Raw genomic sequence first — 13,003 nt, 5'->3', positions numbered from 1 at the left:
GCTAATGGAGAGTAAACACACACAAGACCAGAATGAAGAAAGAGGAACCACAGGAGGTCTGGATCAGTGGCCCCTGAAAATTTGAGAATTGACCGTAATTACAATAGATCAGAAAGGGCTCTCCTGTCTCCCAACTGGTTTGTACCTAATTTCGACCAAGTCTTATTTAGGAGAGTATCTTAGTCTTTAAAGTTGAATGGAAAATTTCCTTGTCCTCTAATGACTCCTAACATTTCTGGACATGATGATGTTATCCTTTGTAAAGTCTCCTATCCCTCTGGAACCTTGCGTAGGAGGGAATCCTCTCTCACTCTGAGGCATGCTGACTTGGAGAGCACACAGCACTTAGGGGAAGCAACCATAATCATTTTTGTTTGTTTGCTTTTTAAAAATCCTGTCCAAGTCTGTTGAGGTTACATGTTATAGAATAGGCCAGGTGAAAAAAAAATCCAAGATTGTTTATTTCCATTAATGAGTCCTGTTTCAATCTTTGTCTTCTTCCACCACCTCACTCTAGGCTCCGTAGAGACTTCAGGTGATTTATCCATTTGCACAGTGATTTCAGTTGGGGCAGTTGGGGTGCATCTTGCTTTGAATCTTTTTGGGAAGCGTTTGTTAAGCATATGCTGTGTGTCAGGCATTGTACTACATGCAAAAAGAGTTATAAAGATAAGATATTTTCCCTGCCTTCAAGGAGTCTATGGTCTGGGGCAGAACATCTTCCTGCAGATAGCTATGAATCCTGATAGAGGAACGTTGCTTTGGTATGGAAATGATTGGGATTAGACGAATCCAATTTCTTCCAATCCCACTGACCCCTGAGGCGAATTGACCAGATCAGATCTGGCAGTCACTGTCATCCTGATTGCAAAATAAGGCGTCTTAAAACCCATACTGCATGAACCAAATATTTGATGCTTTAGTTTAAGCAACTATTAAGGCTTCCAATGTAACCAGTGTTTAAAATTCTCCACTGAGATTTCCCCTTTATGAATAGAAGGATTGTGTTACAAAGGAGACAGCAGTGACTAGCATTGAAATGTGTAATTGATCCCTCTTTTTTTTGTCCCTCAGATTTTCTTCTCAGACCTGGAGGGTGGAGAAGGGGGGGAAAGGCAGCATTGACGCTTTTCTTTTTCTTTTTCTTTTTTTCAGATTCAGAAGAGTAAAACACACTTCATAGACAATAAGAGAGGCTGCCAATGTCTTGCATCATTTTAGCTGAGCTTCTTCATTCTCTTCTCCTTCCACAAAGACCTGTATCTGGGGAAGGTGTACAACTTTCAAAAACAAGCCCCACCCCTGCACTTGGCCTTCTCTCATGCCATCTCCTCCCAGGAGATGACTTTCTGGGAGCCGGTGTGAGGTCTTAGAACTCTGGGGGAATCCCCCCAGCCCAAGCAAACAACACAACTTCCGAGTTTTGCACAAACAGAAACAACACATGAAGGGACTTCCTCAAAATCCTTTGCTAATGCCCTGGCTTTCGAGGCACCTGTCTGGCCTGATGGGAACGGACATCCTGGAAATGCTGAGAGAGGCCTGAGAAAGCCACACACACAGGAATTGCCACTGTATTTCTTTATGTGTTGTTATTTTTGCACTGGTTGCTGATGGTGGATGCAGCCAAGCTGGCCTTCATCATAGCTAAGATGATGGTTTCAGTCTCTGGTTGTTCCTTTCCTGAGTCAGGAACATTCTTTCTCTCCAGTTTTCTTTCAGACTTAGAAATTGTTCCCATGCTTTTCTTTCCATTTATATAATATGAAATTCTTTCCGTTTTATAAAAAGGGAGATTTTCCTCTTCTTTATTTGATGCTTAATTAATACCTGTGCATTCATTAATACAAACCTGAATGTTTCAGCTCATGACCATATTGTTCAGGTGGGAAACCCAGTGTTTTCATTGAGTAGCATCCGTGACTAAGTGGTTACTGAAATTTTTACCACTGGCTGGTCCTCTTCTTTTGAATATTTATGGTTTGACCTAATTGCTCTTCTTTCTATTCAGGGAAGTGCTAAGGGAATTAGTATCAGGGAGATACGTCCAATAATTTATTTTCATTTTAATGAGCCTTTAGAAGTACCAGATAGGAGATGATTAATAGCACGAATCAAAAATAAGAATAGTGGATGTCGCAGGGAAAGAGACGAAAAATACAGCCCCCTGAAACCAAATCAAGAATGGGATCCAGTGGAGTGCAAGTCAAGGAATTTTGTGGATCTAAATGGTGTGATTTGAATGAAACTGATTCTTCAGATGGAGCTGTGGTTCACAGAGGAATCTTTGAGTCCTTCCTAAGGGTAAATCGGAAGAGGAGTACAAATAGGAAGAGAGAGAGAGCTGGACGGTAGGCTTAACTGTACTCCTCGTTGCAGATTTAATTTCCACATTGAAAACACAAAAACAAACATTTAAAAAATCCTCTCAGTACTAAGGCAAAATGTTGGTATTTCTTCAGACAGAAAGGAGACTGTGTATGTAATCTACCAGGCCGTTTGTCTCACTGAAATATTCCCCAACAGAAAGATCTGGAGAACTCTGTGGTGTGGAACGCACAGTCATGTACTGATATTCGAGCAGGGTTCTTAGATCAGATTTCCATTTTGCTTGGTAATAACACGGATTTTTCTGTTGCTCCTCCTGTTTTCCTAACAGTGACCACAGTAAGTCATGTGGTCACAAATTCAAAACAGGAGTTTAGCAGGTCAAGTAAATGAGTACAGCAAGCTATAATGTCAGAATGATTGCGATAAATGGCAATTCATCGTGGGCCTGGGTATCAGAGAGGCAGTGAAGAGCAGTAGGGGGGAAGTGGGGAGGGCATGCACTGCCCCAAGGGGGCAGTGGCTGGCAGCTACGGGATCAGTGCTATGTGGGAATGAGGGTCCTAGATACCTAAGATTTTATGTAAACCCCCTCCAAATTGTTTAATATTGGCAACTAATTAAGAAACTTACAAACACAGTGCTGGCCAAAGAAAACATGCCTGTGAACTGCATTCAATGCATGGGACATCGATTTGCAAACTATGCTCTTTGAGGTGGTTTTAAATAGAAGTGAAATACAGCCAGTGCATGTCAGTTCTTGACCTTGGATCCTGAACTTTTGACCTCACTTCAATTCTGTATTTTTCTATGTAGAGCTTTGCAACCAATCAAAATAGAAAGGTGCAGCTTCCCTTTTATACTCAATCAAGACTAAACACTATTTGAAAAAGAAATAGGGATATAGCCGTTTTTTCTAGCACCAATAAAGATGGAAATGTTTTACATTTGCTTTAAGTGATTAATTTAGCTGGAAAAAGGTGGGAAGAGAATTTTATTCAGGATAGCACTCTGCTTGGAACTCAGCGTGGAAAAACAGAAGCACTATGTAACTCTTATTTTTAAATCCTTAGAAAGTGTTTCGAAGGGACATTGAGTAAAAAAAGCAAAATTATCTATTTTTTGTAAATAAAAAACAATGTATTACTGTGCTATAAATTGATACTGGAGCTGGTAAGACAACAATATTGACTGGAAGAACAGTATTTCCAGAGCTCTAGCTCACTTGCTGTGGTCTTTCCATTCTCCTGAAACAGCTTCCTCCAAGTTGAGCAGCGAAGTGGAAGACACCTTCTTCCATTGCACGGATTGTGACACTCTGTATTCCATTGTCACTTAAAAAGCAAAGGCTTACACACCTGAGTTAAGAATTAACTGGTATGTGGGGAAAGTACTAGGGATATTCCCACCATTGACAAACCACCAGTTCTACATGTCCCTGGGTAGAAAGTGACAAATGGAGTTAGCCCTTGAGTTTGGGTCCCCATGTCACCAACTAGCTCTACAGCCAAGTTTTGTTGATGCAGTATGTTTTGCTGCCATAATGACCGAACCATAGGCAGGTCTTTATTCCAGCTTTTATTCACGCCCACCTTTCTTAGGTTATGAGCCCTAGTTGTTTATGGCAGCAGGCAAGAGACTCATTTCTAACCCATTAAATTCAAATGGATTTTCTTCCTATGTCCATTTCATTCCTGGAGCTTTTAAAAAGCATTGAAGACATCTGACAGGATCCCATTAAGGACCTGATATACTTAAACAATAAAATGATATCTAGACATCTGAGAGCCAAAGAACAATCTAGTGCACCTGTTCATTTCGTTTGCAGAATTAAAGCCATTATATTTTCCACCTGATGTGATGCCTCTAGTAAATATGAAAAATAGAAAGTAAAGAGCAATATTATCACAGGATGTGAGACAGCAAATAAAAAGATGGAGACCAATTTTGTAATCCATATTTTAGGAGTAAGGATGCTGGTCTTTTAATATCACTTCTGTCATGGATCAATTTTCTTTAGATAGATAGGTAGGAAGAATATGTAATATGTTTTCTTCTATTCTTAACCTTTGAGCAGAGACTTACATGGTAGAAATGACTTCATAACATTCCCCATGGAGTAAGGAGGAAAACAAAAGAATAAAGGCACAAAATCTTTTTCTCATAATGAGATGGAGAAGATTCTGAGATTAAAACCTATGTATGTAACATTATGTCCCCCATAAAGGGGATTTAGGAAATAAACTTCATTCTGATTGCAAGATTCCCACACATCCCAACAGGATTTGCACCACTGGCCCACCACAGTGCCTGGCATACAGTCAGCGTTCAGGAAACACATGCAGAACTGTCCAGCTGATTCCACTAGCCACCTGTGAGTGCAAAGTTCAAGTTTACCTGAAAATGCACTCAACGTCTTCTGTATGTCAAGTGTATTGCTAAAGGCTTATCTTCTAAGTAGGTGCAGACATACCCTAGTGACACAAATAGCTTATTATAAGGGACAGGAAATTGCAAGTAGTATGGGGGAAATTATCAGAGCCAAGTTTATGAAACAAAATTAAAACTTCTCTATGGTTTTTGGGTTTAAGGAAAACAAACAAATGAAAAAACAAAAACAAACAAACCAAAACAGGATTTATGTGAAAATTCACTTCCAAAAGGGGTGATGACACCATTACCAGTGGATTTATTTATAATCCAAGTTGTAACATTTAAAATCCAAAATAGACTTTCTTGAAGCGAGTAAAAGCATCTATATGTGCAGCATGGGGAATCAGTGCTCTGCCAATATTATGGTCGGTATAGTACTGAACCACAGCAAAGTTGGTTGTTAAAGAAATAACGTTGCAATAATGATGTTATATTGGCTCTTCTTTGTGAATAAATGGAAAGTAATATTTGTAATTCATTGATAGTGATCCATGATTAAAGGCCTCATCATTTAGAACGTGAACTTGAAAAAATTGTAGTGAGCAGCACAATATTTGTATAAAATATCCCTCTGAGAACCAAGAGACACATTATCTGCCAAGACCAGATGTCAGTTGTTAAGGTTTCCTCTCATCAAACACACTGGTGGGCACAGAGATGACGGCAGAATTCGAATGGTAACAGAGCCTGTAGGACATTAGACAGGGTTCATCTGATAAGTGAATTTGGGTCCAGGGAAGTTTAGAAAATGGGGAGAAGTCCTCTGGATGTTTTCATTGGACATTTTCAAAAGCCTGGATGCTCCTCCAGGAAATCTGCAATAAACAACGATTGTTTCATCAAAAGAATATCTTGTTTTTACATTGAACAAGAGTGGGGCGCAGTGGGAGACCTGGACTGAAAGATTCATGAAAGTCAATTTAAACACTATTAAGTCCTGATTATGTTAACTAATGCCCCTCCACCTCATCCATTTTTTTCTTTAAAATATTGGCAGACATATTTGAAATGAATTGACATTTATTCTGGCTTCTGTTCTCAAGCAGAAATGGATTGCCGCTGACAGTGGCTGGCTTCACTAAATGAACTTGAACCCAGCCTAGATAGCCATCCACTGAACCAAGGGGTGGTGTGTGGGCCCTTCACCTCACTCAGGGCACACTTAGCCTCCACTGGGGAGATCTCACCATCTCTGGGGCTTAATGCTTGCTGTAGTAGGTCAGTCATTGCCATCTTGCAGGCTGTCAGCTTTGGTCAGTTTCAGTCATGTTTGCCGAACCTCACCCATGTATCTTCATGGAAGCTGGCTTCTGGACAACAGAAGCATTTCTCTGTCAAGTTACCGTGCAGGAGAACTCATTTAAAATAAAGCCCATTAAAACCCAATGGCTATGGAATAGCTTTTCAATAGATTGCCCTGGAGGCATACCCTTGTACAGTTTTTGCTTCGCTGTGGTGATCTATCTTGGGGTAGGTATTTGTGTACTAGTGTCCTTGTCTTTGAGTGGATATGTGTGTGATGGTACAGAATATAGTCGCACACCAATATACATAGATGATTTATAGTAAAAATCTACAGCCATAGGTATTGTCCAGTAACTGATTCTAGAGATAGAACTGTATACATTTTCCTTTTTTCTTGCTTTGATGATATTTTTATAAAATTTTATATGCTGTAAAAAATTTTTAAAAATATTTGCTATTTTCATTTGTAGAGCTCGGTTAGGTTTTTATCAACTCTGGTGCCCGCTGTACAGCCAGATTCCTCCCTCCACCTAATCTAAGCATTCTCTCGCTTTTTCATACTTTTTCTCTCACCTTATTTTCTTCTCTCATTTTTATACCTTTTGCAAATTCCTTCTTTCGCCTCTGTCCAGGCAAGCCATTCTGCCTGCAGTATCTTTTTAGCACATGGAAACACAAAATAATGGAAAAAACAAAATTGTCTTGTTCCAGTGTGATCCACATGAGGAAAGGTTGTGGGCCAGGGATGGGGTATGGGTAGATGGGGAGGAGGGAATAGTTTGGGGAAAGGAAGCAGGAAAAAGGAAATCCTCATGGGATATCCATTACCCAAAGCAAGGTGACTCACTTTGAGCCTAATAAAATGCTCTTATTATCTCTTCTCAGTCTACGGCACAATTTTTGTACAGGGTTTTTCTCCTTAGGATATTAAGCCCTCACCATGGGTCTCTAGACCTTTCCTTACTAGGGCACTGGCCACCAACTCAGCTCATCTCCTCAGCCTGAGATTTTGCTGCTGTTCAGCTGGATTTCGGGGAGATGTCTGGATTAAAATCAAGAATGTTTAACAAGACTCAAAAGAGGGAGGCAAGCAGAATCAAAACCCCAAACCTCAATCCAAATCATGCCGAATAAATAGTTCTCTTCAGGAATAAGGAAGGGATTTCTAGATATGTTCTGAGAAAGCTCTTCCAAAAGGGAAGATGATGAAATGGACTTTGTCTGTGTTTTATGGCAGTGATAGAATGTACTTCCATGATGTGAAATATGTTTTTAGCAGATAAAATGCAGGTTGCAATTTGCAAGAGAATGACCATCCATTTTAAGAAAAGTGTTTTGTTCCCTGTGATGCTGATTTGTACTAAAAGAAACTATTCAAATGCCATAGCCTCACATCTCTAAATGCAAAAATAAATCATAGGGATTCATGTAAAACAGAATATGCTAAACTGCTCTCAATAAATTATGTGTTTATTGTAAACCTTTATTGCACAGATGAGGCTGACAGTCCCTCAATGTATAATTTTCCCCCAGCATCTAGTAATGAATAAGTACTTGTATGTTCTTCTGATTACCAAATAAAAACAATGAGTTAAACTCTCTATTGGAATTTGAAAAATGAAAAGGCTGTTTTTCTTTACTTTAATGTTTTTCATTGTTGTCCATGTTCTGTCCCAGATATGAGGCTGTCCAGACTCACTCAACCATCTGTCTCTTTTGTATTCTTCCAAATGCCAAGCAATATCCAGGTACCAAGTGCTTTTGCCTGCACACTGAAGATACACACAGTGTATCACGTCTCATATAATCTTTTTTGAGGGATGAGTGGATGGGCTATCAGAAGCTCCTTGGAGGCATAAGAAATGCCAGTGTTCCAGGAATTAGGCTGGCTTCCATATGTTCAGTTTTCTTCTGGGTACCACGATACGGTTTTACATTTCTACGATGCGAGTTTTTGAATTCCAAACATTTTTTCCTTTTCCTTCTCCCTCAGGTAGAAAGGGCTACCTGGCAATATTTTCTTTCTCTCCAGCTACGAACATAGGGAGTCTGACTAGGGACTAGTCATTTACCCCTATTTGTGAGCATACATACATGGTTTAATATAGTGAATGGCGTCCAGCCTTCAAACCAGCCACTAAGAGGCACCCCTAGTGGTGATGGTGCATATTACACAAGTACCACCCCCCCACGCCTTATCTGGACCACCTCTGTATGTTGTTCCTCTGCAGTAACTCCGCTGGGTTATTACTGACTAAAGAGGCTGGGATGTTCCTCCCAAGCGGCCATGCATTGAAACACTTTTTTTTCAATTCCTTTTTTTTCCCTGAGAGCAAAAAACAGAACTTACTTTGAAAAATATAAAGAAGTATAATAAAATTAAAATCACTTGTAGTACCCCATTCAGTGTCAGTTCTTTACTTCCCAATGGTCTTTTGCTATGTTTTTGTTTTGTTTTGTTTTGTTTTGTTTTGTTTTGTTTGGGCTGTGTTGGGTCTTCGTTTCTGTGCGAGGGCTTTCTCTAGTTGCGGCAAGCGGGGGCCACTCTTCATCGCGGTGCACGGGCCTCTCACTATCGCAGCCTCTCTTGTTGCGGAGCACAGGCTCCAGACGCGCAGGCTCAGTAGTTGTGGCTTATGGGCCCAATTGCTCCGCGGCATGTGGGATCTTCCCAGATCAGGGCTCAAACCCGTGTCCCCTGCATTAGCAGGCAGATTCTCAACCACTGCGCCACCAGGGAAGCCCTTGCTATGTGTTTTTACACAGTACAATATATTTAATTTTGTATTATGGTTTGTTCTCATAACATTGGATTGTAAGCATTACCCATTTAAAAAAACTCTTTACTAATATAATTTCAATTGCAACATAATTTTTCATTTTGTGGCTCTAGTGAAGTTTAATTAACTACCTGTCTGCTGTCGGACAATTAAGTTATATGCTTTTATTTTCTGAAGTTGTAAATAACAGCAGCGGGGCTCTTTGTACATAGGGCTTTGTCGCGTTTCTGAATATCTCCATTGGAAGAATTCTTAGAATACTGGGTCAAAGGCCGTGGACCTTGTTTCAGACTCCTCATTCATATACCCAATCCCAAGGCATATTCAGATATTAAAAAGGCCGTATTTAAATAGCATATAACGTTGCATGTCTGAATAGCTCTTATGTTTTTGATCATTGTTCTTTGTGATGAATAGAGATCGGGTCACACAAAAGAAAGCATGGTATTCATGTATTGTGGAGGAGAAATGTTATCAAACACTGATTGTGCTGCTCTAGCTTGTACACTGTTGGAAAACAACTCTTAGGAAAGTACAGGAGGTGGGCTTGAAGCCCTCCAAACTTTCAGAGATTCCACAGCCCTAAGCAGAACGTGGACTTCTCTTGATGCCCTTTTGTCAAGGCTGCAAAGGGGCAAAGATAACGATTCATTTAGCTCGTCTTTCTCTGCCACCCTCTAAATGGAACACAGAGAAAATTTTGGTGGATGTGCTCAGCAACGGCTATCAAATGTTGTGGGTATCGTAAAGGCAGACACTGCCATAGGCTAAAAGAAAGAGAGTGAAAATGCACAGTAGGCTGACAGACACTTTTCCTACTTTAGTCCTTCAGCGCTCACTTCTGCCTTGGGAGCTGCTTGTGTTGTAACAACATTGCTATCGTTGGACCGTTACTAACGATGACGCTATGTCTCAAGGGCTTTTAAATCACCTTTACCGGCAGGCTTGGGCCTGGCCCTGCTAATCTTACTTTGCAGAGGGAAATTACTTGAGGTCGAGTTGCCAATCATTGGGTTTAGTGCTAACCTCACGTCCTGAGTCTTAGGTGTGTATTTGCCCCAAGGCAGGCAGCCTTGGTTGTCACTTTCATCGCTGTCCTCTTCTCCAGACTCCTGGCGAATTGGATTTGTTGCCCTTTAGCCGAACCAACCAAGGACATTAATTTGAAATATCTGAAAGCTATTCGTTTGTCAAAAGATACTTCCAGTCACACAAGCTGCAGTGTTGACATCTCTGCCCCGAGCTGACTGATTGGGTTGTTTACTCCTTGAACATTCACATGCTCTGGGTCAAGGACAATGTAATGCGTGACCTTAAGATGCTTCTCTCCCAAAGATGACATATTAGCTACTGTACACACACACACACACACACACACACACACACACACACACCCCTTTCTTTGGAATATAAACTAATAACACACTCTATCGCACTTCAGTTTGCTAAGTTCTCTCACTTGGTCCTCACAATGACATCGTGAAATCGATGTTTTTAAATTTTTATAGATGAGGAAAATGGAACTTAGCACAATGTCAGCACTGATGTAGTTGTTTATTCATGTTTTTATTTTCCTTACCTCATTTACAAAATATTTCAGAGGTCTGAAATCACATAAATGTAACCAATTTGCTTTTAAAAAATGAAGACTGCAGAATAAAACCAGAGGCAGGAAGTCAAGCTAGTGTAGATTGAGTCAAACAGGGCAAACGTTAGTGTACAGTCATGCAGGCTGAATAGGCCTCCCCAGTTCCCAGCATTAGATCATAAATTGGGTCTGAGTTTCCGGGAAACCTAAATAAAAATGAAAAGAAACCATTTACAAGATTCACATCCTTCATGAGGATAAAGCACGCCAGTTCCTCAGATGAAAGAACGCTTCCCTTACAGCTGAAAGAAATGTCTTCCACAGGTATTACTGGGTACACTGCTTCTCACTCCTGGCTGCCGGACAGGCTCACCTGGGCCCCATCCCAGATCAGTGAAACAGCATGTCTAGGGGGAGGCCCAGGTATCAGCATATTTTCTTTAGAACTCCCCAGACCATCCTAATGTGGAGCCAGGATTGAAAAGCACTGACAGAGTGAATTCTGAGTCACTCACAGAGCAGTATCCCAGGTAGATTTCTACAATAAATCCCAGAGTGAGGTCTGTGTGTCCACCAGCCTGGAGCAGTAGGGGTCAGTTTGAAAGCTGATCTGGACGTGGATCTTCCAGCTCAATTTCTGATGTGTTCCCTGGGAATGGGAGCAAGGGAGGGTGAAGGGTTTTAGAAAATGAAACTTAGATAAGCTGAGTATTATTCCCACGAATGGAACTTTGAGTAAAGTGATAGGTTATTTGGTGGCTATGGAATGGAAAATGATTTCAGGGACACAACCTGACTTAACAGGGAGCCCATGGGAGGCTGACTCAGAGCCTAACCACCCCCAATGGTCCATGGGGCCGCCTGATGGTCTGGAGAAATTGCCAACAGGTTTATTTTATGCGTCTCTGCCTGCTACCTGTTTGTGACTCATGATTAGGAGAGGTGCACGTGGTTCCTCCCTTTTCCTGATATATTGGCCATTTCGTCAAGCATACAGAGAAAATAACTGCATTGGTAGAGGGCTTGCAGCTCTGCTTTTCCACTGACCCACGGCCCCCAGAGTTTTCTGTCTCATTCACTATCTGCAAAGGAGACACCAAGGGAATGAAAAGCTGCCCCAAGAAAAAGCCATCAAGCTTCAGACTTTGGGAAGCTCATGATAGGTCATTTTTTAAAAATTTATTTATTTTATTTTTATTTATTTTTGGCTGTGTTGGGTCTTCATTGCTGCACGCGGGCTTTTCTTTAGTTCCAGTAAGCGGGGCTACTCTTCGTTGCCGTGCACGGGCTTCTCATTGTGGTGGCTTCTCTTGCTGCAGAGCACGGGCTCTAGAGCGCAGGCTCAGTAGTGGTGGCGCACGGGCTTAGATGCTCCACGGCATATGGGATCTTCCCGGCCCAAAGATCGAACCCGTGTCCCTTGCATTGGAAGGTGGATTCTTAACCAGTGCGCTACAAGGGAAGTCCCTTGATAGGTGACTTTAATTGCACCAAGCATTTCTATGAAATAACCTGGCGATAGTGAATATTTCTACAGGTAACACCATTAAAAGCTTGTCGTCATTCAGTGCTTTGCAGGTTTTTAAGTGCTCATTTAGGTCACATTACATTTGATCTCTCAGCTTCATGAGGGTATCCGTGGAAAGCAGAGTGCCCTATTTTCCAGCAGTTAAAGAAAGAAATTTCTATCACATAAGGTTTTCCAAGCCTCTCTGAAGATCAGAATCACCTGGGACACTTGTGAAAGATCCACGCCCCTCCAGAAATGCTGGCTCACTAGTGCTTGGCTGGGCTAGGGAATCTGGGTTTTTCTCCTTTTTGTTAATAATCCCAGGTAGTTCTTATGTGTAGGCAAATTTAGGAAGACGGCACCTGAAGGAAACCTGGATAACAGATTGGTCAAGAAATAGCAAGAGTCATTGGGAAGAGTTTCTCTAGGTTTAAACTCTGAAGGATCTTGGCTTAAATTTTGCCCCCCAACATTCAGTAACTTTGTGAAAATTACTTACACTTTGTCTCCAAATTCCATAAATTAGGAATCATTCTATCATCAGAGAGTTAGTATCAGAAAAGATAACTAACGTACGTTTAATTGTCCACTACTAATACGGTGCCTAGAACATGGTAGCTGCCTGATATGTGACAGTGACTGATGCTAATGCCCAAGTGGCCAAATGCAAGTCACAGCTCTGAATAAAAAACCCTAAACTCTGCCTCCTTCCTAAAGCAATGGTTCTCAACGGAGGGCAATTTTGTTCCTAGGGGACATTTGTCAGTGTCTGGAGGACATTTTTGATTATCACGACGGTGGGGGGCTTGGGGGGTGGGGAGGTGAGGAGGGGGTTTGCTGCTGACACCTAGCGGTAGAGGCCAGGAATGCTGCTAAACATCCTACCATGCACAGGACAGCAAAGAATGATGTGACAAAATATCAGTGTGCGTCTGTCGCGAGAAACCCTATCTGAAAGGGACAGTGAGACAAGTGAGACAAGTGAAACATCCCGTGAGTGGAGGGATAAACACTTTGAGTCATTGGCTTCCCCACCGTGGAGGCGGATCCAGTGGGACACAGGTTGTTTCTGGTGGGTCAGGAATGGCTATGGATCTGCACCCTGGTAGTGCCCTTGAT

The 13,003-nt window shown here is 41.5% G+C and overlaps 1 protein-coding gene across 7 annotated transcripts in view; it reads left to right on the top strand.

Annotated features, from left to right (window-relative positions):
• The window catches only part of PDE1C (phosphodiesterase 1C), a 525,463-nt gene that overhangs the window by 501,187 nt on the left and 11,273 nt on the right, over positions 1 to 13,003 (top strand). For 2 of the 7 annotated variants that reach the window (XM_068549262.1, XM_068549260.1), the window contains one exon: positions 1,156 to 7,607. The exons of the other annotated variants lie outside the window; for them this stretch is intronic. In XM_068549262.1, the coding sequence (XP_068405363.1) occupies positions 1,156 to 1,169 (14 nt within the window). In that variant the 3' untranslated portion in view covers positions 1,170 to 7,607. Of the gene's footprint in view, positions 1 to 1,155; positions 7,608 to 13,003 lie in introns of those variants that run through there. 7 annotated transcript variants of the gene reach the window in all.

This window comes from Eschrichtius robustus, chromosome 8 (assembly GCF_028021215.1).
Source record: "Eschrichtius robustus isolate mEscRob2 chromosome 8, mEscRob2.pri, whole genome shotgun sequence".
Classification (NCBI taxonomy): domain Eukaryota; kingdom Metazoa; phylum Chordata; class Mammalia; order Artiodactyla; family Eschrichtiidae; genus Eschrichtius; species Eschrichtius robustus.
Note: the sequence above shows the minus strand (reverse complement) of the source record. Positions and strands in the feature narration are given on the sequence as shown.